Source organism: Urocitellus parryii, chromosome 9 (assembly GCF_045843805.1).
Source record: "Urocitellus parryii isolate mUroPar1 chromosome 9, mUroPar1.hap1, whole genome shotgun sequence".
Lineage (NCBI taxonomy): Eukaryota > Metazoa > Chordata > Mammalia > Rodentia > Sciuridae > Urocitellus > Urocitellus parryii.
In genome coordinates, this window is record NC_135539.1 from 51,401,995 (window position 1) to 51,426,915 (window position 24,921).

General features: G+C 30.8%; 1 protein-coding gene across 3 annotated transcripts in view; it reads left to right on the plus strand.

Annotated features, from left to right (window-relative positions):
• Positions 1-24,921, plus strand: part of Zeb1 (zinc finger E-box binding homeobox 1) — a 157,763-nt gene that overhangs the window by 113,753 nt on the left and 19,089 nt on the right. The window contains exon 3 of one of the 3 annotated variants that reach the window (XM_026402310.2): positions 15,423-15,485. The exons of 1 other annotated variant lie outside the window; for it this stretch is intronic. In XM_026402310.2, the coding sequence (XP_026258095.1) occupies positions 15,423-15,485 (63 nt within the window). The remainder of the gene's footprint in view (positions 1-15,422; positions 15,486-24,921) is intronic. One more of the 3 variants, XM_026402311.2, reaches the window with a different exon arrangement.

A 24,921-nucleotide genomic window follows, 5' to 3' on the forward strand; every position in this document is an offset into this window, starting at 1 on the left:
CTACAAATGGAGCTTTCTCTGAAAAGCAGCCACTGCTTAATAAAGTTGCACTGTATTTTACCATTACTTTCAAGTTCTGTTCTTTGATAAAACCTGTCTGTTGTGTTGTTTTGTTTTCTTTACTTTTTGTGCATTTAATAAATATACTTAGCCAATATGGAATAAAACGGTGTCTTGATCATATTGTAACTTCAAGAAATCATGAATATAAAATTTTTATGCTATTGAAAAACAGATTAGAAAATTTTGCTGAGAAGCAGAGAAATTGCACGGTTTTCAGAAAGAAGTTTAGAAAGCTCAATGAAGGGTTTTCTGCCTGCTTACTGGAAAAAGAGCAAAGGAAAATGAAGCAAAGACCTTGTAATGTTGCTGAATTCAAGGAAGCCACAATACCTGTGTCAACTAACTAAAGATTTGTAAGCAAAAGGGGACGCAATAAACAAGAAAGTGGTCAGTGATATTCAGCTGTGCTAGAGACCTGATATTCACAGATCTGTAGCATAATGTAAATCAACAGCCTGAATTATATATGAAAATATAATATTCTTTTAAAATGTCATGTAATAAAGATCTTTAAAAACTATTCTTAAAAAAAACTATATTCTTATCTCAATTGAATGTTAATTTATAATTACATTCTTTAAAAGGATTCAATGGAAGAAGCAATTTTATTGTAGATATTAAGCTAGGATGTATTCACCATCAAAAATAAACAACAAAAAAAAGGATAATTAAGTGCTGAAGTGCAGTTGTCTGAAAATACCATCAACATTAAATTTTTATCGTGGGAAAGAAAATATGATTTGGCAGTGTTCCAGCACTGAATACAGATGTATTCATCTTATAAGATCTTGTGGTTCAGCCAAACACTTCAAGCTTATGTCAGTTAAACCTTTTTAAATGCAATATTAACTTTTTAGATAACTGTCTTCAAGACTCCTTATGCTTTCAGTTTTAAAACATCTACAAAATACTAATCTGATAAATGAAATATCATTTAATATATTAGCTATTTCTTAGTATTTTAAAATTGTTGAGTTTTTAAAATGTCCCATTAGCAACTTGAACATTTTTATATGAAGTTTTAATACCCTATAGAAATTTACATATTTATAAAAATGCCAAAGCAATAAAAACTTGTTATCATAAAAAATTTAAGACTCTGATCTTATATGTCATAGAAATAAGGCTTTCTTAGGCACAGGTAATAATAAAATACTATAAGTAATCTGTGCAGATATATTAGTCAATATCTAAATAAGCATTGAGCCAAATTGTATTTATTTCTTAAGACTTAGTTTAACTTACTCTTTGGAATCTTTTTCAACCAGAGGAGTGTGATGTAGGAATAGTTCAGCATGTGGCTTCTAGTCTTTACTGTACTACTGTGTCTTGAATTTCCCCCTTTGCATTTGTAAAATAAAGAAATTGGGCCAAATGATGCCAGAGGGCTTTTTAAAAACTCTATTTATAAGGGAATTCACTTCTATTTGCACTAAATATACAGCACTAATATTTATAAACCTCTGAGTATCTAAGCACTCAGAAATAAAATTACAAACCTCTGAGTATCTAAGTACTCAGAAATAACACTAATGAAGAAGTTAGGGCTCTCCCTACAATACTGAACCTCAGTTGTGCACTCTGCCCTTTTAAAAATCCCTATCAAATGTGCTACCTTCAACAAAGTGTGTATAGTTTATAGTCAAAAGTATTGTTACATGAGTTATTTCTTTTTTTAATTTGAAATTGTTACATCCATATTAGTATCTCATGCTTTCTCAGCAAACCTGATAGTAGTCAGTATACCTAGTGCCAGATCTAAGATTTAAATATCATTCTTCAATAAAAGGTACAAATCTTTATTTAGAGAAATGACTGATTCCAGACCAGCGACAGGGAAAATCTAAGATTAGCTGGAACATTAAGTGAAAATAAACAAATAAATATAAAATTATTATATCACATTAAAAGTCATATAAGTCATGTGAAGGAGCTCTCAGTGCCAAATCTAGAACAATATTTGCAACAAAATAAATGATGATAGTATTGAATAATAAGCCATAGAATAAGATAAATATCAGTGCATCCCTATTTTCTTAAATACATGGAGTAAAGGAATAGTCCTTCTTTATAGTAGGATTCCAATTATAAATTAATGAGTAATTAGGGAAATGAAAATTCACTATTAGACAAACACCATGATAATAACTATTTCAGATAAGAACTATCAGTGGATGCTTAAAATGTGTGGATGGAGTTTTAATGAGGAAAAAGGACATTGGCATGTTTCAAAGTACTTCTCCACAAGATAATTATTAATTATAAAGAGAGACATCACAAGTAGTGTGAAGAAACCTGGCAGACATATCTCATTTACCAGGTAATCAAAGTTAACATCACCAATAATATAATATAGTGATATTCGATACCACTGGTGTGATACATTGGCAAGAGTACAGTTGTATATTCTTGCTCAAAATGTATAGCCTCACTCTAATCATTAGAAAACATCAGAGAAATTCAAGTTGAGAATGTTACAAAATACATGCCTAGTAATCTTTAAAAAATGTCAAAGTCATAAGATACAAGGAAAAAATGAAGCAACTTGTCAAAGTCTAACAGATCAGATTGTCAGATTTTGGTAATAGACTATGGAAATAAGACATGATATCCTAAATGCAATGTAGGATACTAAATTGCTTTCTGAACCAAGGAACAAAATAACAGTTGTAGTCTAAAAACTTGCAAAAATTAAATAAGTCTGTAGATTAGTTAATAATATTAATTTCATGTGTTACATAATAGTAGTTTGATTATATGAGATGTTCTTATAGAGGAAGCATGAAGAGCATGCAGGAACTCTGCACTATTTATGTAACTTCTAAGTCTAAAATTGTTCAAATTAAAACTGTGTTTTTAAATCCTGATCAAAATGAAGCAAAAATTCTCTTTATTTTTGAGTTCTAATAGTATTTCTGAAAAAAAGAATTTTCAAAATTATTTTAATAAACATAACAAAAGAGAAAATATTGAAACATAATAACTCAACTTAGAAAACACATAACCTATCCAAAGCTCATTCTCAAATCTGTGACCATTCCTTAGCCTTTCTAGTAAAATGACTGTTAATTAGCCCCCAAGATCTTAAACAGGTCCTTTGTACTTTTTTTGGGTTGCCTCCACATTCGATAGTGTCAACTTATTTCCCCACCATTTCAGAGCTGGTCTCCTTGAAATTGGAGTCAAAGATAAATCAGGTTTATTCCTTCATTAAGACTTTTCTTTTAGATTTGCTTTGGATTGTGAGAGACATTACTGTTTGACAAACCACTGGAGGACTAGAAAGGCTGACACAATAAATGAGCAATTAGTTATACTAACATTTACGTATTTATAATACTTTGTGTGTAACAATCCAGGCCTAATGGTAATTGGTTTCCTGAAAATTTTTTCTTTTCATTATTATAACAATTTTGTGTCTTCTAGCTCCACTTTATATCTAAAGACGGAAACTGAGGCTCAGAAAAAAGGTTAAATATCTTGCCAAAATAATACACGAAATACATGGAAAACCAAGATTTAAATCCAGGTCTATATGATTCTGGATTCTAAAGCATTTTGTTGTTTCCTTTTTCTAGTTAATCCAACAGAAAATATATATACATGTTGAATATAATATTTAGAAACATCAATAGGAAAGTAGTTTGGTCATACTATCAGCATATATACATACAGAAACATCATCCAAGCAGTTACTATGTCCGTACTCCTTTTGAATTTACCATAGCCTCTAGCAAGACTCAAGCCCGGTAATAATTAGATTTCAGATTCATTGTATGACAAAACTAAAGCAACAAAAAGGAAATAATACTGAACTCTACTCTCTACATAGCAATTTTCCCTGTAGCTATTATCTTCATTCTTCTTCCTTCTCTAAAAATATTTAAGCACTTACATTAGTTTTCTACTGCCACCATAGCAAATTATCATATACTTGATTGTTTAAATAAAACAAATGTATTACATTACAACCATCTTAGGTCTCAGTGGGCTAAAATCTTATGTGAATGTTACATTCCTTACTGGAAGTTCATAGGAAGGATCCCTTTCCTTGCTCATTCAGATTACAGATCCTTCTGGGTATATGAGGACCCCATTTCCTTGCTGGCTGAGGGCCATTCCCAGCCTACAGAGGGTACCTAGATTCCTTGGCTCATGATCCCTTTGCTCCATCTTTAGGGCCACCAGTACAGGTCAAGACTCTGTAATATTAGACTGACTCCTACTTCTTAATATCATCTCCCACACTCCTGCTTTCATTTCTTCCACTTCTAGAGTTCATATTATTAATTGGCCCATCTAGATAATTCAGGATAATCTTCCCATCTCAAAGGTCATCACCTTAGTCACATCTACAAAATCCATTTTACCATTAAAGCTATGATTTTCATGGAGTTGGAGGATTAGAATGTGGATGTCTTTAGGAAGTCATTATTCTGTAGACCACAACCCCCCACACAATAAAATTCTCCAGAATCCACAAACCACATGCTAATATTAATAGTAATCATAGATAACTTATATTGGGTACTATATGCCAAGTAATGTTCTAAATTGTGTTTTGCATAAGTTAATCTAATTTTCATCATACCATAATGAGGCAGATGACAGCCCCATTTTATAGATGAGGAAATAAAGATTTAAAAAAGACAGTAGATCATTTATAGAGTCACTGCTAATAAGTGTGATCTGAGATTTGAAGCAGGTGGTCTGAGTCTGGGAATTATGCCATTAACCTCTACACTACCATAAGTTATGCAGGTGGTTTGATACTTATGATATTTTGAGCAACTAATTAATAGTAAAGATAGGTAACCTGCTTATATGCAAGCAGGTTACTCATTGTTGGTCTTTTGGGTAAAGGATTTTTTTCTCTACTAGCTCAGAAAAAAGGAAGTACATGAATGATTTGAAAATGAATGTAATTTACTTAGATTATTTTACTCATTGTCACTGTTGTACTAAGAACAAATGTCCGTGTTTGTTAAATCAGTTCCTTCTGAACAATTGAATTAAGCAAAAAAAGATGGTAATTATCATGCAATCCATTGGCATCCTGTTGTAGCACCCATGATAATGCAGTTTTCTCTCTCCCTTAAACTATGTTCTTTGAGGTTAGTGGTGAAATTTTTTATATTATGTATTTCAGCACTTAGCAGAACTTGATCATGGTAGGCTTTCAAATAATGAGTGGGTGAATGGATTATTTAGGTAATTAAATGATTACTATAACTGTCAATCCACTTGTACCCTGCTCTTAAAGTTTAATGAGTTAATTTGAGTTCAAAATGTTGCAGACATGATGATCTCCAAATCTTACATATAATAAAGATAATAAAATGACTATATATTCATAAAATGACTATATATTCATAAAATCCATTATAATGCCTGTAATATTGAACATTTTCTATCTAATACTCATTGGGCTGAATACTTCTTATACATTTTCAATATTCACTACATTCCTATTTAGTAATTTATTAGCTTTAAATATGTGGAAACTAAGGACAAGAAGAGTTCATATCACTCTTCCAAGGTGATTTATGGACTTAGTAGAGCCAGAATCTTAACCAATGCTTAATTGACTCTAAATTCTTTGCTTTTATCTATTGCCTCCTTATTTCTTTTCCAAATATAAATCCATTGTTGTATATTATTATCACCTTGTCTCTCAAGTAACAGAGTAAAATATCAAAACAGTTTTTAAAATCTATAAACACTCTAGTTCTGTTAAATTTCCATTTATAGAATTAGCACCTTAAGCTAGAAAACATAATTTTTTTATTTTTTTTTTGTTATTGTTAAGAATTCAGGAATTCTTTTTAATTAACATAGAGTAAAATCAACTTTCTTATTGATATACAGTTCTTCAAGCTTTTGTAACACATACACACATACATACACATGCTCAAACACATTCACATAGCAACCACCACAGTCAAGGCAATGAACTGTTCCATCATTGAAAAATTCAGGGGTGTGATACCGTTTTATTCATATATTTCTTCCACTCAAAACCCTGCACAACTGTTATCTGTTCTCTGTCACTGTAGTATTTTTCTTTTGGAGAATATCTTAAAAATGGTATCCAATCTGGAAAGCAGTATGGGAGACTCCTTTAAAAACTTGGAATGGAACCACCATTTGACCCAGCTATCCCACTCCTCGGTTTATACCCAGAGGACTTAAAATCAGTTATACCCTAAGGACTTAAAATCAGCATACTGTAGTCACACAGCCACATCAATATTTATAGCAGCTCAATTCACAATAGCTAAACTGTGGAAGCAACCTAGATGCCCTTCAATAGATGAATGAATAAAGTAACTGTAGTATATATACACAATGGAATATTACTCAGCATTAAAAGAGAATAGACTTATGGCATTTGCAGGTAAATGGGTAGAGTTGGAGAATATCATGCTAAGTGAAGTAAGCCACCCCCCAAAACAAAGGCCTAATGTTCTCTCTGATAAGTGGATGCTGATCCGTAATGGGAGGGGATGGGAAAAATGGAGGAACGGTGCATGGGAGCAGGAAAGATGGTGAGATGAACATCATTACCTAGATACACATATGACTGCACATGTGGTGCAAAGCTACATTGTGTACAACCATAGAAATGTAAAGTTGAGCTGCAGTTGTGTATGATGAATCAGAATACATTCTACTGTCACATATAACTAATTAAAATAAATTAATTATTTTTAAAAATGGTATCAAGACAATGTGAAATATTTTGTGTTTGACTCCTTCATTCAGCATGCCTTTGAAAATCAGTCAGATGTATTATTGCATACCTCAACAGTTTGATCCTTTTTATTGATGAGTACTATTCCATTCTATAGTTGTACCACAGTTTATTTATCCATTCAGCTGTTGAAGAACATTTGGGGTGATTTCCAGTTTATAAAGATAATGAATAAAGTTGTGATGAACATTAGTGTACAGATTTTTGGGTGAGGGTAAACACAAGTTTTTATCTCTCTAGGGTAAGAACCTAGAAGTAGAATTGTTATATCTTATGTTAAATATATATTTAATGTTTTAAGAAACTTCCAAACTTTACCAGAGTGTTTGTACCACACTCTCCATCAGAGATTCAATTTCTCTAGGTCCCCACAAGCATTCGATTTTATCAATATTTTTTACTTTAACCATTCTAATAGGTGATTTTCATTATAGGTATGGTTTGAATCTTCCTTTCTCTAATACCTAGTGAAACTGAACATATTTTCACATTTACTTACTATATCTAGATGTATATACTTATATATGCAGATGTATATGTCATCTCAGTGAAGTATCTGTTAACATATTTTGCATATTTTTTGAGTTTCTTCATTAAATTTTATAGTCCTTTATAGTTGTAGTAAGTACTTTTTCCCCAATCTATCCTGTTTCTTCATTCTCTTTAGCTAGGCTTTCCCAGAACAAAGTTTTTTTTTTTGTTTTTGTTTTTTTTACAACTTAGTTTACAAATTTTTAATTTGTATTTTTAGAAAGCTGTCAACTTGTTGATATTAGTTGAGCAGATTATATTTGCAAACAAAATTAACAAAATATTTAGAAATTAATAAGAAAATTAATAGAATTTTATTCATGTTAGTTTCTTTTTTATCTCTTCTATGAATAAATTTTTTATTGGTTGTTCACAACATTACAAAGCTCTTGACATATCATATTTCATACATTAGATTGAAGTGGGTTATGAACTCCCAATTTTTACCCCAAATGCAGATTGCAGAATCACGTCAGTTACACATCCACAATTTGACATAATGCCCTATTAGTAACTGTTGTATTCTGCTACCTTTCCTATCCCCTACTATCCCCCCTCCCCTCCCCTCCCATCTTCTCTCTCTACCCCATCTACTGTAATTCATTTCTCTCTTTGTTTATTTTCCCATTCCCCTCACAACCTCTTATATGTAATTTTGTATAGCAATGAGGGTCTCCCTTCATTTCCATGCAATTTCCCTTTTCTCTCCATTTCCCTCCCATCTCATGTCTCTGTTTAATATTAATCTTTCCTTCCTGCTCTTCCTCCCTGCTCTGTTCATAGTTGCTCTCATTATATCAAATTTCATGTCCAGATTATCACTTTTTCAGTTTATAGATCATGCTCTTGATATCATATCCAAGAGTTCTTTCTTTAACTCAGATCTTTAGGATTTTCTCCTTTGTTTTCTTTATAATTAGGCACATGATTGTTGTTGTATTAATTTTTTTAAATGTTAGGTTGAAGTAAGGTTAATTTCTTTCTTTGTTTGTTTGATGTGGAAGCCCAGTTGTTTCAACACAGTTGAAAAAATTACCCTTTCTCAATTGAGTGGGCTTTGAACCTGTGTTAATAACTAATTGACCATATTTGTGTGAGTCTTTGTCTGGACTCTGTCCTATTCTGTTGATCTCTGTGTCCCTTTGACAATACTATATAATCCTGATTTCTATAGCTATGTAAGAAGTCTTAAATTTAGGGAATGTTATTTCTCCAGCTTTATTTTTTCCATGGAATTGTGTTTAATATTATAGTTCCTTTGCCTTTCCATGTAAATTCTAGAATAATCTCATCTATATTAAAGCTAATCCTGCTGAGATGTTGATTTGAATTTCATTAAATCTATAGATAAGTTTAAAGAGAACCCATATATTTATTATGTTGAGGAGAATTTCAATTTGTGAACTTTATATCTCTACATTTCTTTAGGTCTTTGATTTCTTAGTGTATTATAGTATCAGAATATAGATCATCCTCTTATTTTATTGCAGTTACACCTACTTATTTCTTTTTTCAGGAAAAGAGCTATTATGAATGACTTGTGGTTTTTTTCCTTAGTTTCCAGTTGTTCTTTACTAATATATAGCAATATGACTGATTTTTATGTGTTGATTTGGTTCTAGGAGTTTCTTGTAGTTTCCTTGTGATTTTCTATGTAGACAGTCTTGTCCTCTACAAATAGGGGCAGTCTGTTTCTTCCTTTCTAATATATCTGCCTTTTATTTAGTTTTATTGACATGGCCAGATGCCAAGAATGGTAACAGTGGATATGCTTGCCTTTTACCCCAATATTGAGTAAAAGCATTTACTCTTTCACCTTTAAGAATAATGTTAACTGGGGAAGGGCAAGAAGAGAATTTCAGTAGATTAGACAAAGGGGAACAAAAGGAAGGGAAAGGGAAAAGAATAGGAAAGAAAGTAGAATGAATCTGACATAATTTTTCTATGTACACATATGAAAATAAGCTAAGAGATCCTCACCACTATGCCTATCCACAAGAATGAGGTCCTGATTAGAAGATATATCCCGTGCTTATATAATTTTATCAACATAGACTCTACTGTTGGGTATAACTAAGAAGAATCAATAAAATAAAATTTAAAACAAGAATAATGTTAACTATGTCATAGATGCCCTTTATCAAATTTAGTATGTTCCCAGCTATTCCTATTTTGCTGAGTTTTCATTATGAATAGTTGAGATTTCTGGATGCTTTTTCTGTATCACTAGTTTTTAAACACTTTTTTATCATTTCAAATTAACATGTGACTTTTGCTTTTTTAGCATTTTAGAATGGTAAAGTGAATTAATGAATATTCAAATATATTCAAATATTCAAATACTCATTCATATTGAATGAACCTTGATTCCCTATAAAGCTCCATGTGGTCATTTTTATATATTGCTGAATTTGATTTGCTAATACTTCTTTGAAGATTTTTGTGTCATTTTCCACTGAGGATATTGGTCTATAGCTTTGCTTTTCTTTTTATACTGTGGTGCATAATTTTATTATCAGAATAATGTTAACCTGATAAAATGTGTTAGAAAGTATTCCTTTACCTTTTCTTGAAAAAAGTGTTCATTTACAGTTATTCTTCTTTAAATGTCTGATAAAATTTGTAAGTAAAATCATACACATGGTTGTTTTGTTTTAGAGGAATGTTATAAAAGTCAGTTTTTAAATAGCTACAAGAATATTCAGGTTATTTATTTCATCTTGGATAAGTTTTAGTATTTTATGGTTCAGGAGAAATTTTTCCATTTCAAAGTTTTCACATTTATGTGTGTAAAGTGGTTCATAGTATTCCTATATTAACCATTTACTATCCACTAGTTCTATACTGATATTCCCTTTTCATTTTTGATATTAATAATTTGTGTCTTCCCTCTATTTTATGTTTGTCAATCTTACTAAAGGTTTGCAGTTGTTTTGATCTTTTCAAAGAACCAGCTTTTTGTTTCATTGAATTTCTCTATTTTTCTATGATAATTTTGTTGATTTCTGATCTTAATTATTTCCTTCTGTGTTTTTTTCCCCCCCTGGGTATATTTTGCTCCTCTTTTTCTTCTTTTGTAACATGGCACCTTAGAATTATTGAGGTCTTCTTTTATTGCACAAGTACTTAATGCTATAAATGTCCCTCAGAACACTCATTTATAGAGATATACCACAAACTTTTATTGACTTTTAATTTACATCTTTGTTCCATAGATTCTTTAGAAGTGAAATGTATAGAGATTTTCTTATTATCATTCAGCTATTGATATCAGTTTAAATTCATTCAGGTCAATGAAACTTTGTATGGTTTCATTTCTTATATTTTGTTAAATGTTATTTTATGATCCTTTATATGTTGTATATTATGAATGTTCTGCATGCACTTGAAAGGAATGTGTATTCTGCTGTTTGAAAGTAGAGTGTTCTACATAAATACCAGTTGGATCTACTTGTTGGTGTGGCTTAGTTCTTCTGTATCCTTGGTGAATTTTTGTCTAGTTGTTCTATCAGTTATTAATATGAAGGGAGTATTGAAGTTTTCAATTATAATTATGGATATCTCTACTTATCTGTTTTAAAACTCTGTTGTTAAATGCATACGTATTTAAGATTATTATGTTTTCTTGGTGAAATTACTCTTTTCATTATGCAGTATTTCTTTTTATCCCTGGTAATTTTCTTAGATTTAACAGTGTACTGTCTGGTATTAATATAATCACTCTAGCTTTATTTTTATCAATATTGCATGACATAATTTTTCATCCTTTTGATTTTCAACCTATTGATTTAATTAAATTTAAAATAATTTTGTAGCTAGCATGTAAATGGAGCTTGTTTTTTTTCCCCCTTGTATTCTGATAATCTCTATCCCTTAATTGCTTCTTTAGACCATTTACATGTCATATAACTTTTAATGTTAGGGATTAGGTTTACCATTTTAATATTTGCTTTCTATTTGCTTCCTGTTTATCATTCTTCTCATCTTCCTTTCCTAACTTCTTTTGGAGAATTTTTAAAAACATGTATTTATTTAATTAATTTATTTAATATTTTACTCTATAGATTTTTTAAGTGTTAATATTACAGATTGAAGTATTTATACTTTGGAATACCCAGCTAGTTCAGTTGTTACACCATGAGACTTGGAATGTACATATTTATCTTTTCAGTCTACTTAGAATCAATGTTTTTATCACTCAAGAGGAATATAGAAAACTTAGTGCCAAATGGGTTCCATTAACCTCCTTCCTTTATTTTGCAGTTTTTATATATGTCAGATCATTTCTCTTGTTGTTCTTTCATTCTTGACATTTAAAGTGTCCCTCTGATACCATTTGGTTTTGTTGTCGTTGTTGTTGTTGTTGTTTTCTGACGATCTTCCTTTACCAGTGCTTTTGGAACAGACCTGCTGGCAATGAATTATATTAGCTTTCCTTCATCTGAGAATGTTTTTATTCTATTTTCCTTCATTTCTGAAGGACATTTTCACTGTATATAGAACTTTGAGCTGACTGGGTGTTTTTTGTTCTTTTAGTACTTTAAAGATATTCTACTTCCTTATAGAATACATGATTTCTGATGATAAGTCTATAGACTTTCAAATAATTTCTCAGTAGTCATGCATCATTTTCTCTGGCTCTTTGACCCATTTTTGCCCAGTGGAAACATCTTACAAAACTATAATGGAAATCACAGCTAGCATTATTGAGATTGATATTCATAGTCAAATACAGAACAATTCCATTACTGCAGAGCTAGTATCCTCTCATGTAATTTCTTGCTCTCCTTTGCTTCATCCCTAAACCTTGGCAACCAAGGGTTCTATTCTGTTCTCCATATATAATTTTGCATTTTCAAGAATGTCATGTAAATTATATAGTATGTAACCTTTGGAACGGATTTCTTGGAGATTGATCAAAGATGTTGCATATATCAATAGTTTGCTCCTTTTATTGCTAAGTATTTTGTGACTTATTTTTCATGTTATACTTTGCCTTTATTTGAAAATAACAGTCTTATTATTCAGGGGTTTTACTCACTTTTATATATGCTTTGGAATTTAGAAGCCTGAGGAGCATTCTACTGTTCCTTTTTATATTGAATTTAGGTTAACCAATCATAATGTGTTGACATTATTGTCCTATAGAGGAAAATCCTTTGTACAGATAGATTTTATTGCTTTACTCCCTTTGTATTTCCTGAATTAGACATAATAAGATCAGAACACATTAGGGAAGGTGCTGTGACTTCATGAATGAATGCAAACGAAGCTATTCCTGGACAGCACATTTGAAAAACAGAGCATTTACATTACACGCCAAAATTAGGATATTTTTTGTTTCTTTAAGCAACATGGTTTTAGTTCTTCAACCAAAATACTTACTGAAATGATGAGAAGAGGAGAATGGAGACTTTCAGTTTTCACATTGTATGTAATAATGCTGGGAATAGATTCTAAAATATGTTAAATTTTCATCTAAAGAGCCTAGATTTTATCCCAAGCAAACATGAAGGAAGGAAGAAATGAAGAAATCATTTAAATGAATTCCAGACAGTTTTTTATTTTTTATTTTTAGTTGTCAATGGATCTTTTTAATTTTATTTACTTATATGCAGTGCTGAGATGGATCCCAGGGTCTCACACATGCCAGGCAATTGCTGTACCACTGAGCCACAACTGCAGCCCTAGACAGTTTTTTAATCATATATAATAACTAAGTAGAAAAATTAGTAATTTTAAAATGTCATTTCATTGTAATGCATTCTGCTGTCATGTATAAATTTTAAAAATGTCTTTTTAACTTTTAACATCAGTGTTATAGTTCATCTTAACAAGTGATAAGTCTGTTTATTTGAGGATGAATAAAGGACATAGATAAACAATAAGTAACTATAATATCATCATTTAATTGCCCAGCTAGCATACTGTTTTTTATTTTGGTTTAAGTAGGTGCACTGGAGAGGAAAAAAGGGTGAGAGATATTAGAGGTTTACAGGTATTTGGCAAACACTGGCATACATTCTTATTTTTGTAAACCCTTGATAAGAACTTTTAAATTATTAATTATTGTGCTGATAGAAAGTACAGGATGAGAATTTTTTAGAAGTTAATCACATAATTATCTTAGTGTTTTTATGTTGATCTAAAATGATTTGTACTTATTTTAACTATTTTTTATATAGTGTTCATCTTTAAATATTAGTATAAAAGCTAAAATCTGCTAAATAATGTACCTACTAATCCAGAGCACATAAAGAAATACATTGAATGCAAAGATATTTTACTTAATTAGTGCTGTTTCTCAACAAACTAAAGAGAAATTTAATATCAAGATTTTTCAGCTGACATATTTAGTGAGATTTGTATGTGGTGCAGATACCTATATTATGTTTAAAATATTCTGATTAGCCAGAAACAGTGATTCATGCCTATAATCCCAGTGGCTCAGGAGGCTAAGGCAGAGGATCAGAAATTCAGAGTCATTCTCAGCAACTTAGAAGGCCCTAAGCAACTTGGCGAGACCCTCTCTCAAAATAAAAAATGAAATGGGCTGGGGGTATGGCTTAATAGTTAAGCACCCCTGGGTTCAATTATCAGGACCAAAAATTAATTAATTAATTAAAATTATTCTGATTATAATTAGAACATATACTCTCCTACAGTTAAAAGAGCAGTTTCTAACTCCTTCATGTCTTCTAATATATTCATGCGTTCTTAATAAATTTTCATGATAAATAAAATGTGCCCAAATATATAAAACATTTTGCCAAAGTATGCATTTATAATATAAAATATTTACTCTGTATCTATTCTGTATTAAATACATTAAATAGCCTACTACAAACACAGGGGGGAAGGGAGAATCACAAACATGTAGAGTTCCTCTAAGGAACAGAGTAGAAGAAAAAATATAGTGCCTTAGATATTTGCTTTGGGCACAGTGACATTTGGTTTAGTCTTTCTAGTTTTCTAGTGCAGAAGTGTGTAATGGAAAGGGCTCTGAAGTCAATCAGATCTGCATACAAATTCCAGTTCTTCCATCTAATAGCTGTGTGTCCATGGGCAAATTATTTAACTTCTCCAACCCTCAACTTTGTTTTTGCTTTTTCAATTTATAAAGTAGATTGTTATGACTTGACACAGTGGTGCACACTTGCAATTCCAGCAGCTTGGGAGGCTGAGGCAGGAGGATCACGAGTTCAAAGCCAGCCTCTGCAACTTAGTGAGGCCCTAAGCAACTCAGTGAGATCCTGTCTCTAAAACTATTTTTTAAAAAGGCTGGGGATGTGGATCATTGGTTAAGTGCCCCTGAGATCAATCCCCAGTACCTACCCACCTCCAAAAAAAGTTGTTATGAAGGTTAAAAGAAACAAGTTTATGAAACATTTAGCAAAGTACCTGGACCACAGAAATATGTGCTTTGGAAAATAAATGAAAAAAATCATTTTACTTATAGATATAGCTCTTTTCCTAAAATACTTACTGAAATCCTAGTATGCTTATGCAGGTTGAACATTCATAATCTGAAAATCCAAAATTTGAAATTCTTTGAGCACTGACATGACACCACTAGTGGTTCACACCTGACTTTATGTGACAGGTCATAGTAAAAATGTAGGCACCCTAAAAACACTGTAAGAAGTTATGTTCAGGCTATGTGGATAAAGGTATATCTGAAACCAATGAGTTTCACATTTAGACCTGGGTTCCATCCCCAAGATAACTCATTTATATATGTCAATATTTAAAAATCTGAAATTCAAAATGCTTCTGGTCCCAAGCATTTCAGATAAAGGATACTAAACCTATAACTGTAAAATATGTATAATTTCAGAATTATATCTAAATATGCATTGATGTCTTAGATTTGTCTAAGACATCTTTGTGTTTTTTTACAAAAGTAACTGCTTAATACTTCTATAAAGCACTACTTTCCAACAATGCAGTCCCATATATGTAAAAGAAAAAAATCCAAATTAAATATAATCTGAACTAATTCTTTTCAGATTTCTAGAAGCTAAAATGTTTGTGGCAAATATGTCTCTTTTAATCCCCTGTTCTTTGATTTCAGCAGGAAAGGAAGGGCAAGAAATCCTGGGGCCTGAAGCTCAGGCAGATGATGCAGGATGTACAGGTACTCTTGCCATTTTCTCATACGATAGCCTTTGAAGGAGGTCTTTTGTGACACCAATTTTTGCATTTGTGAATCCTGAATTTAATTTATTTCCTCCCCTTTTATCTTGTCCTCCTAAAATGTTTTAAGTAGGCATTTGGAGCACTACATGAAAAGTTAGAAATTAATATTCTTTAAATACAGTGTAAATTTACAGATTTACATAATATAGCATATTTTGCAATCTATAAGTATGTCCAGTGTAATCTACAAATGATAAAAAAACTTTTACAATTTAAATTTATATCAAATTTTTTACCAAAGTTATGGAAATACACATCTATTAACTATATATATATATATATATAAACTATATATATTAACTATATATTTTTTTAAGAGAAAGGGAGAGAGATAGGGGAAGAGAGAGGGAGAAAGAGAGAATTTTAATATTTATTTTTTAGTTTTCGGCGGACACAACATCTTTGTTGGTAGGTGGTGCTGAGGATCGAACCCAGGCTGCATGCAAGCCAGGCAAGTGCGCTACAGCTTGAGCCACATCCCCAGCCCTATTAACTATATTTTGAGTTTCATTATTAGTTTCTAGGATCTGCTTTGAATTGCCCACAAGACAGACAGCAGAAGAGGAAAAAAATAAGCAATTATCAGGGTTATGTACAAACAAGATGAGAATCATGAATATTGCCGAGTTGAATGAACATATCACAAAAAATACAAGAAAATCAAATTTTTTTCTTACAATTTCTGTATAATTGATTCAGATTAGGATTAAGAAGCAAAAAAAGTAAATTGAAAACTTAAATCAGATCTCATGTATAATTGTACCAGAGACATTTTATTGTGTCCCTCAAGTCAGGTAGAACTATTAGAATATAAAATTAAAAACTGAATTCCAAATTATTAAAACATTCCCCTATTCAAAGTAGTATATTTTGTGTACTCAGGCATATATTTTTAATTCTTGATATTAAAATTTTCAATTTACCGAAAAGTTAAACAAATGACTGCTTTCCATCTGAATTCAATACTTGTTAACATTTTTGCCGAATTTTCCACTATACATGTATTAGTTGAACCATTTCTTAGTAAATTATAGAAATCATGACATTTCATAATTAATCTCTAATAAATAAGTACCTTTTCTTATGTAACAAAACTCAGCCTTCATGTATCTCCAATAAACAGTACATTCTCTTATATAATAAAACTGATAGTAATTCCCTAATAATATATTAGTCCACATTCAGATTTTCTCAACTGTTCCTAAAATGTCTTTTATAGCCTTCTTTAATAAAGTAGTTTCTTATATTAGTGCATTACAATTATAGATATTATCAGGTTCATTTTGACATACTCATAAATGCATATAACATAATTTGCTCCTTTTTTGTCTCCAATACTACTGCCTTTCCTTCCCTTCTCCCTCCACTTGATCCTCTTCCTGTACTCTATGCTTCTTCCTTCTGTTAATTTATTTTCTTAATTGGTGCATTATAGTTATACATATAAGTTGATTCATTTTGATATATTCATACATACACATAGCATAATTTGGTCGATTGCATTCTGCAGTTCCTCTCTTTTCCCATGGTTTCTCCCTCCCCCTCAATTCCTTTCTCTTCTGTGCTATTCTCCCTCATATTTTCATGAGAACCCCCTTTTTAAAATTTCTTCTCTCTAGCTTTTGCAAATGAGAGAAAACATTCAGCCCTTCACTTTGAGTTAGGCTTATTTCACTTAGCATTATGTTCTCCAGTTCCATCTGTTTATCAGCATATGACATAATTTCATTCTTCTTTATGGCTGATTAAAATTTCATTGTGTAAATATACTGCATTTTTAAAATCTGTTTGTTGAGGAACAGAACACTTAGACCATTTTCTTAACTTGGCTATTGTGAATTGTGCTGCTGTAAACATTGGTATACATTTATCACTACAGTATGCTCATTTTGTTCTTTTGGATAAATGCAAAGAAGTGGGATAGCTGGATCATATGGTAGGTCCATTCCTAGGCTTTTGAGGAATCTCTGTACTGCTTTCCAGAGTGGTACTACTAATTGGCAGTCCCACCAACAATGCATGAGTGTATCTTTTTTTCTTATACCTTCATGAGCATTTATTTATATTCTTGATGATTGCCATTCTAACTTGACTGAAATGAAATCTCTGTGTAGTTTTGATTTGCATTCTCCTTATTTCTGTTTTCATATATTTGTTTGCCATTTGCAATTCTTCTTTTGAGAAATATCTGTTTAGTTCATTTATCCATTTATTGATTGAGTTATTGGTTTTTGATGATAAATTCTTTGAGTTCTCTGTATATTTGGGATATTAATCTCCTGTTAGAAGAGTTAAAATTATTTTCCCCTCATTTTTAGGCCCTCTCTTCATGATCTTAATTGTTTCTTTTGTTGTGCAGAAGCTTTTTAATTTAAAGTCATTACACTTACCGATTCTTCATTTATTTCTGGAGCTTTAGGAGTCAATAAGGAAATCAGTGCCTAAACCAATATGTTGGAGTTTGACCCTGTTTTCCTTCAGCAGTTGCAGGGTTTCTGGTCTAACTAGGTCTTTCATCCAATTTGAGTTGATTTTTTTGTGTAGGGTGAAAGATACAGATCAAGTTTCATTCTTCTACATATGAATATCCAGTTATCCCAGTACCATTTATTTAAAAGGCCATATTTTTTTCCTGTGTGTTTTTGGTACCTTTGTCAAGTATCAGATTTCTATCTATGCAGATTTGTCTTTGTGTCTTCCTTTCTATACCATGGGTTTTTATATTTATTTTTATGCTAGTATCATGCATTTTTTGTTACTGTAGCTCTGTAGTATAATTAGAGATCTGGTATTGTAATGCCACCTGCATCACTCTTATTGTTCAGTCTTACTTTGGCTATTCTGGTTTTTTTTATTCTTCTATATGAATTTTAAAACATTTTTCTAGTTCCATGAAGAATGTCATTGGCATTCTGATGGAATCACATTGCATCTGTATATTGCTTTTAATAAGATGGCCATTTTGACAATATTAATTCTGCCTACTCAAGAACATGGACATTTTTCCATCTTCTGAGGTATTCTTCAGTTTCTTTGTTCGTGTTTGGTAGTTTCCATTATAGAGGTCTTCCACCTCCTTGGTTAGATTTATTCTCAAGTGTATTTTGAGATTATTCTAAATGAAATTGTTTTTGTGGTTTCTTTCTTAGCAGATTCCTTATTGGAGTTTAGGAAAGCTATTGATTTTTCTGTGTTGATCTTATATCCCACTACTTTGCTGAATTTGTTGATCAGCTCTAAAAATTTTCCAGTGGAGTTTTTCGAGTCTTCTAAATATAGGATCATGTCATTGGCAAACTTATAGTATGACTACATCTTTTCCTGTTTATACCCTTTTAATTTCCTTCTCTTTCCTGATTGCTTTGGCTACAGTTTTAAAATTATATTGAATAGAAGTGATGAGAGTGGATATTTTTGTCTTGTTCCTGATTTTGGAAGAAACGCTTTGAGTTTTTCTTCATTCACTATGTTGTTGGCTTTGCTTTTGTCATATATAGCCTTTATGATATTAAGTTCCATTGTCCCTAGTTTATTCAGTGTTTTTATAATGAATGAGTGCTGGATGTTGTGTCTGTTGAGATGATCATGTGATTTTTGTGCATTCTATTTATATGATGAATTATGTATATTGATTTGCATATGTTGAACCAGCCTTTCATCCCTGGGGTGAAACCAACTCAATCATAGTGTACATTCTTCTTAATATATTTTTAAATGTGAGTTGCTAATATTTGTTAAATATTTTTGTGTCTATTCATAGATAATGGTCTGTAGTTTTCTTTCCTTGATGTGTCTTTCTCTGGTTTTGATTTCAGGATGATACTGGTTGCATGGGATGAATTTGGGAGTTTTCTCTCCCTTTCAATATTATGGAATAGTTTTAGGAGAATTAGCATTAGATCTTTGTAGGCCTGTTAGAGCTCAACTGAGAATCCATCTGGTCTTGGGCTTTACTTTGTTGGAAGGCTTTTCATTACTGCTTCAGTCTCATTACGTTATATCAGTCTGTTCTGGTTTTTAATATCCTATTCATTCAATTTGTGTAAGTCATATGTTTCTGGATATTTGTCAAAGTCTTCCAGGTTTCTAATTTGTTGGAATATAAATTTTCAAAATAATACTTAATAATTCTCTGGATTTCAGAAGTATCTATCATTTCTAATTTTGTTGATTTGGGTCTTTTATTTCTTGGTTAGTTTGACTAAAGGTTTATTAATCTTGTTTATCTTTTCAAAGAATCAGTTCATTGTTGCATTTTCCTTTATTTTTAAATTTTTTATTTTGAATTTTATTACTTTTGGCTCTGATCATAATTGTTTCCTGTCTTCTACTGGTTTTAGAATGAGTTTGCTCTTGGTTTTATGGGGCCTTGAGATGTAACATTAGACTATTTATTTGGCATCTTTCTGGGTTTTTTTGTTTTTGTTTTTGTTTATCTTTTTCCAAGTGGGTACTCAATGCAGTAAACTTTCCTCAAGAACTACCTTCATACTGTCCCAGAGATTTTGAAATGTTCTATTTCTGTTTTCATTTGTTTCTAAGAATTTTTTTTTATTTCTCCCATTTTCTATGATCCAGTTCTCATTCAGAAGTGTATTATTCAATCTTTATGTGTTTAAATGGTTTCTATTTTATATCTTTGTATTAATGTCTAATTTTATTCTATTATGATCCAATAAAATTCAAGAAATTATCTACCTTTGGGGTTGGGGATGTGGCTCAAGTGGTAGCGCGCTTGCCTGGTATGCGTGCGGCCCGGGTTCGATCCTCAGCACCACATACCAACAAAGATGTTGTGTCCGCCGAGAACTAAAAAATAAATATTAAAAATTCTCTCTCTCTCTCTCTCTCTCTCTCTCTCTCTCTCTCTCTCCTCTCTCACTCTTTCTTTAAAAAAAAAAAGAAATTATCTACCTTTATTTTTTTGTATTTATGTCCTAAAATATTATCTCTTTTGGAGACAATTCCTCCTGAGTCTTTGTATCAATTAGTATTTGTTTTATTTAAGTAAGAACACTTAAATATATAAATATTTAAAACCATTGTATCTTGTTGTTTGATAGTTGTTTTTTTTTTTTTACCAGTATGAAGCGAATTTCTTTGTCTCCAGACTTATTTTGGCTTGAAGTTTACTTTGCCAGTTATGAGAGTAGCTATTCCTGCTTGCTTTCAGTCTCCATTTGTATAATATATCTTTTTCTATCTTTCACCTTCAGCCTGTGGATGTCTTTCAGGCATAGATATTTTTATCACATAATTTTAATTAAATTTTCTCTTTTCCTTCTCTTCTGTGGTTTAACATTTATAGTTGTTTTATTTTTTAACTTTGTAGTACATTTTAGGACTATTCCATAGAGCCTTATAAATTGTCTTCACTAGGAAGTGTGCTTTATGATTACTAAGTGTCAAAAATAGATTTTCATCTATAATATAAACATCATCACTCCCATATTTGTCAGTCAGTTCCATAAAAAAAAATCTTTGTTATTATTAAAGATGAATTCCAAGTTGTCAGTTCCATAAAACAAAGAACCTTTGTTATTATTAAAGATGAATTCCAAATTAATTAATAATGGAGTATTATGATTTATGGTATCTGTACAGCCCAAGATTTTATATTCTTCCCTTAGCATCGTTTTATTAGCTTGCATGAATAATGTATTCAGGTATGTTTGCTATTAAATATTTGTCATGCTAACTTGCAGATTATATAAAATATTAAAACTGGATGTTTATTAGTAAAACAGTAATGTTTAATGAACATAAAACAATGCTGTTTAGTACTCTTTTACCTCATGTTCAACTTTGATGACTTGTAAATACTATATTACTAGAGTTACAGAAGACCATTTGCCCTTCTAAACAAAATTCTGTCAAAAAAGATTTATACTTCCAAGTTTACAGTATTTTATCTTGCAATTTTCTCTTCACTATAAATATGAATTCTTTCAGGTTGAAGTACTGAGTAATACATAAATTTCCTAAAAAATAAAAAAGAAATCCACATCTGGAAGCCAGAGTGACCTTGTATTAACTACTTGCTGCTGAAGTGTCAGGCCTCCCCCACCCACAAGAAGTTGATACCTGTTGCCTATTTCCCTGGAACCTGGGGAAGATTTAGGAGCAAGAAAATATTTAATAAAGTTCCAATAAGTGTGGCTTTAAGGAACAAGGGATGAAAATTGAACTTTTGAGACTTTAGAGCAGTTGAACTTTAACATTATATTTTGCCTTTGCTTTGTTACTTCCTTGACTACTAATGAATAACATTCTGACAAAAACATTGTATGTATGTCACTATCACTAGTTCAGAACTTTGTCAGATCTTTTGTATAGCTTGCTTACTTTCACTGTTGATGAAATTAAGAGAATTGTTGATTCAACTTAAGAGTGAAATATTCACCAAAAACATGTTTGCTTATTCCAAGCATCCATTTTTTGTTGTTGTTGTTGTTCCTATAGTTAACAGTTTTATAAAGTTTTAAAAACAGAGGGTAAAGATGGCAGGTTACTGAGAATAAAAATTGTACCTGGGTAGAGAGGGAGGGAGGGAGGAGGAGAGAGAGAAAAAAAAATTTTATATTTATGTTAAACATTCTCTTTCTCTAATTTGTAATTATACTCTATAATTTTATACTTTCACAGGTAAATATAGTTCTGTAATCCTATACTTTGATGATTAGCTCTTGAATTTTTACTTATTTTATTATTATTATGTATCTCTGTGTATTTGCTCATCTTCCTAATCTTTAAATACTTAGGTTTATCAATCTTAAAGACCAGTAAATTTGCTTTGTAATTGACCTTTTCATGATGTGCTCTGCCAAAACTTTAAATTTCTTAGGTAAAACTGCAGAATTTCTGGTTTCCATTGAAATTGGACTTGGTAATGCAGATTCATAGAGACAGTGTAGTTTAATGGAAAGACTCCAGAATTTGATGTCATACATCTAATATTAAAGCATGTGTTCTGATGGCAATATTTTTTTCCTACATGATCTTGGAAAAGCTGTCTAACTTTTCTAACTCTCATTTGTTTTATTGAGAAACAGATGAAGGTTAGAAAACAGTTTTTAATTTTGAAATTATAATGCTTTAAGGAAAACAGCTAAAAATTGTAGCACTTAACTACATACTGGGTACAGTACTAATAAGCATGTTGCTATATTAATTTAATTCTCATAACAACACTAAGTGTTATTGTTATTATCATCTAAATTTTATAGTATGTAAACAATTATATATAGCTCACAAATTTCTTAATGGGCATATAATTTTCTTTTAAATGTAAGTAGTAGGCAAACAATTTCTAGCATATTAAAAACATTGACTTTTTAACATCATTCTTACATGTGAAATATATAACAATTTAATAACTACTATCAGTCTTTTTTATAAATGAATAAACTCTTTAAGAGTCAGAAATGTTATATCATAATGTTTACTCCTTGAACTCATATTTGCGTTCCATCTACCCTACAGAATTTATGCTAATGTGATATATATTTCCTGTTTGCAGGAACTTTTTATCAACTGTCAATTTCTTTAAAAGAAAGGCACATATTTAAATTGAAATTTCTTTTTAATATCTGGGGACCACAGGAATATTAAAGTTTTAAAATATTATGGATTTATCAATTATTAATAGTTCCTAGATGATCACAACATAAATGTATTACACATCTTAATAAATAATTGTTAGATATTATTAAAATGAGATTAATGAGCTAAAGATTTTCTATTTACTTCACATACTATATTACTATTACTTCTAAAAGGGAAAGTATTCAGCATTAATTCTGTTTCTGTTTTTTGTTTAGCACTGAGATAACTTTATTCCCAAATAAAAAATAAATAAATAAAAGTTTTATAACTTACTCAGTTCTTTATACAGCTTCAGAATCATATGCCAAAAGTTGTGTTTATCAATAAAAATGTTTTAATATCCTATCACTAACAATTAAGTTAAGTACCCCTTCAATTTTGTTGAGAAGAAACAATCAAAGCCACCTAATTTGCAAAGAGATTTGTTTCCCAGTCATTAGAATCTTTTATGTTCTGGGACATATAACAGATAGGCTCTGTCAATACTTGTTTATCAAATTACTTGAAATTATACTTTTTTGGGACCTTGCTTTACTTATCTTTCTCAGTGAGAGCACTTTTTCCCCCACTGGGGACATTGATATGGGTTAACTTCAGTAATTTTTGCTAAAATAATTTTTTAAATTCTATCTGAAGACATTTAGTAACTGTCTTTTGATCAATACCTTAGTTTACCCAATTTCTGGGAAATTTTCACCTTAGTAGGTTAGTTAGGTTAGTACCTAACTAGAAAAACCAATTCTCACTGTCATGCCAGTCGTCAAATGATAAGAAAAAAAATAAAGGATGTTATAATTTTTCCAATTCTTCAATAAAGAAATGGTTGAGGAATATAAATTATAAATAATAAAATAATATGTAAAGTGTAAATAAATACATCTTATAAAATATGTCATTGTATAATGAAGTTAAGATTAAGATGGTATAATCTAATTTTTATCAGTCGTAAAAATCTTATGTCTCTTCAAATGCACACATTTAGAACATGTCAATATACAGGTAAGCTTATATGTAACTTACTGAAGAAATAAAATTCATTTATAAAATACAGACATATAATTCTGAAAAATCTGTCTATTTATAAACTCATTAACCTAAGAGCTAGTATATATGTAATTTTTGTTAAAATGATGTTGAAAATATTAACATTTTATAAGATGTAGATTGCTAAATTGAAAAAAAATTTGTAACAGTTTGATAAGAATAGCTTTAAGTCTTAAGTCTAACTATATGGCATCTATGAGGAATCACATAAAATATAAATTTCATTCTGACCTTTTATATAATTTGGAAAAAATTGAAATTGCATTGAAAACACTCTGCCTCTGACAAGTACTACTTTGGCTATTCAAAAATACTTTTTCTCCCAGCTAACAACAGATCACAGGAATGATGTTTGAGAATGTCATCACTTTGTTCCTGTCAGTCTCTTAAGAAGAGTGAACAATTTAGTAATACTTAGAAATACCCCTATGGTTATTTCCTCTATACTATTACATAGTTAATAACAGCTTCCCAATCAGGGTTAAACAACTCCTAATTCCATTGCCATGCTTTGCACCTAATAAAAACCCATATACCAGCCTCTTTATATCAGAGGTATAAAGTCCTATCTAGAACATAAAAAAAGAAACACATGTAAACAGGAAAGAGTGGAAGACTATAGTGGTTTTATATTGTTTTAATTAATCAGTAATGAAGTTTTTCCCCAACCATTATTTTGAACTTTTGTCTTTGGCCATAGAGATTTTTATACTGCAAGGCAATGT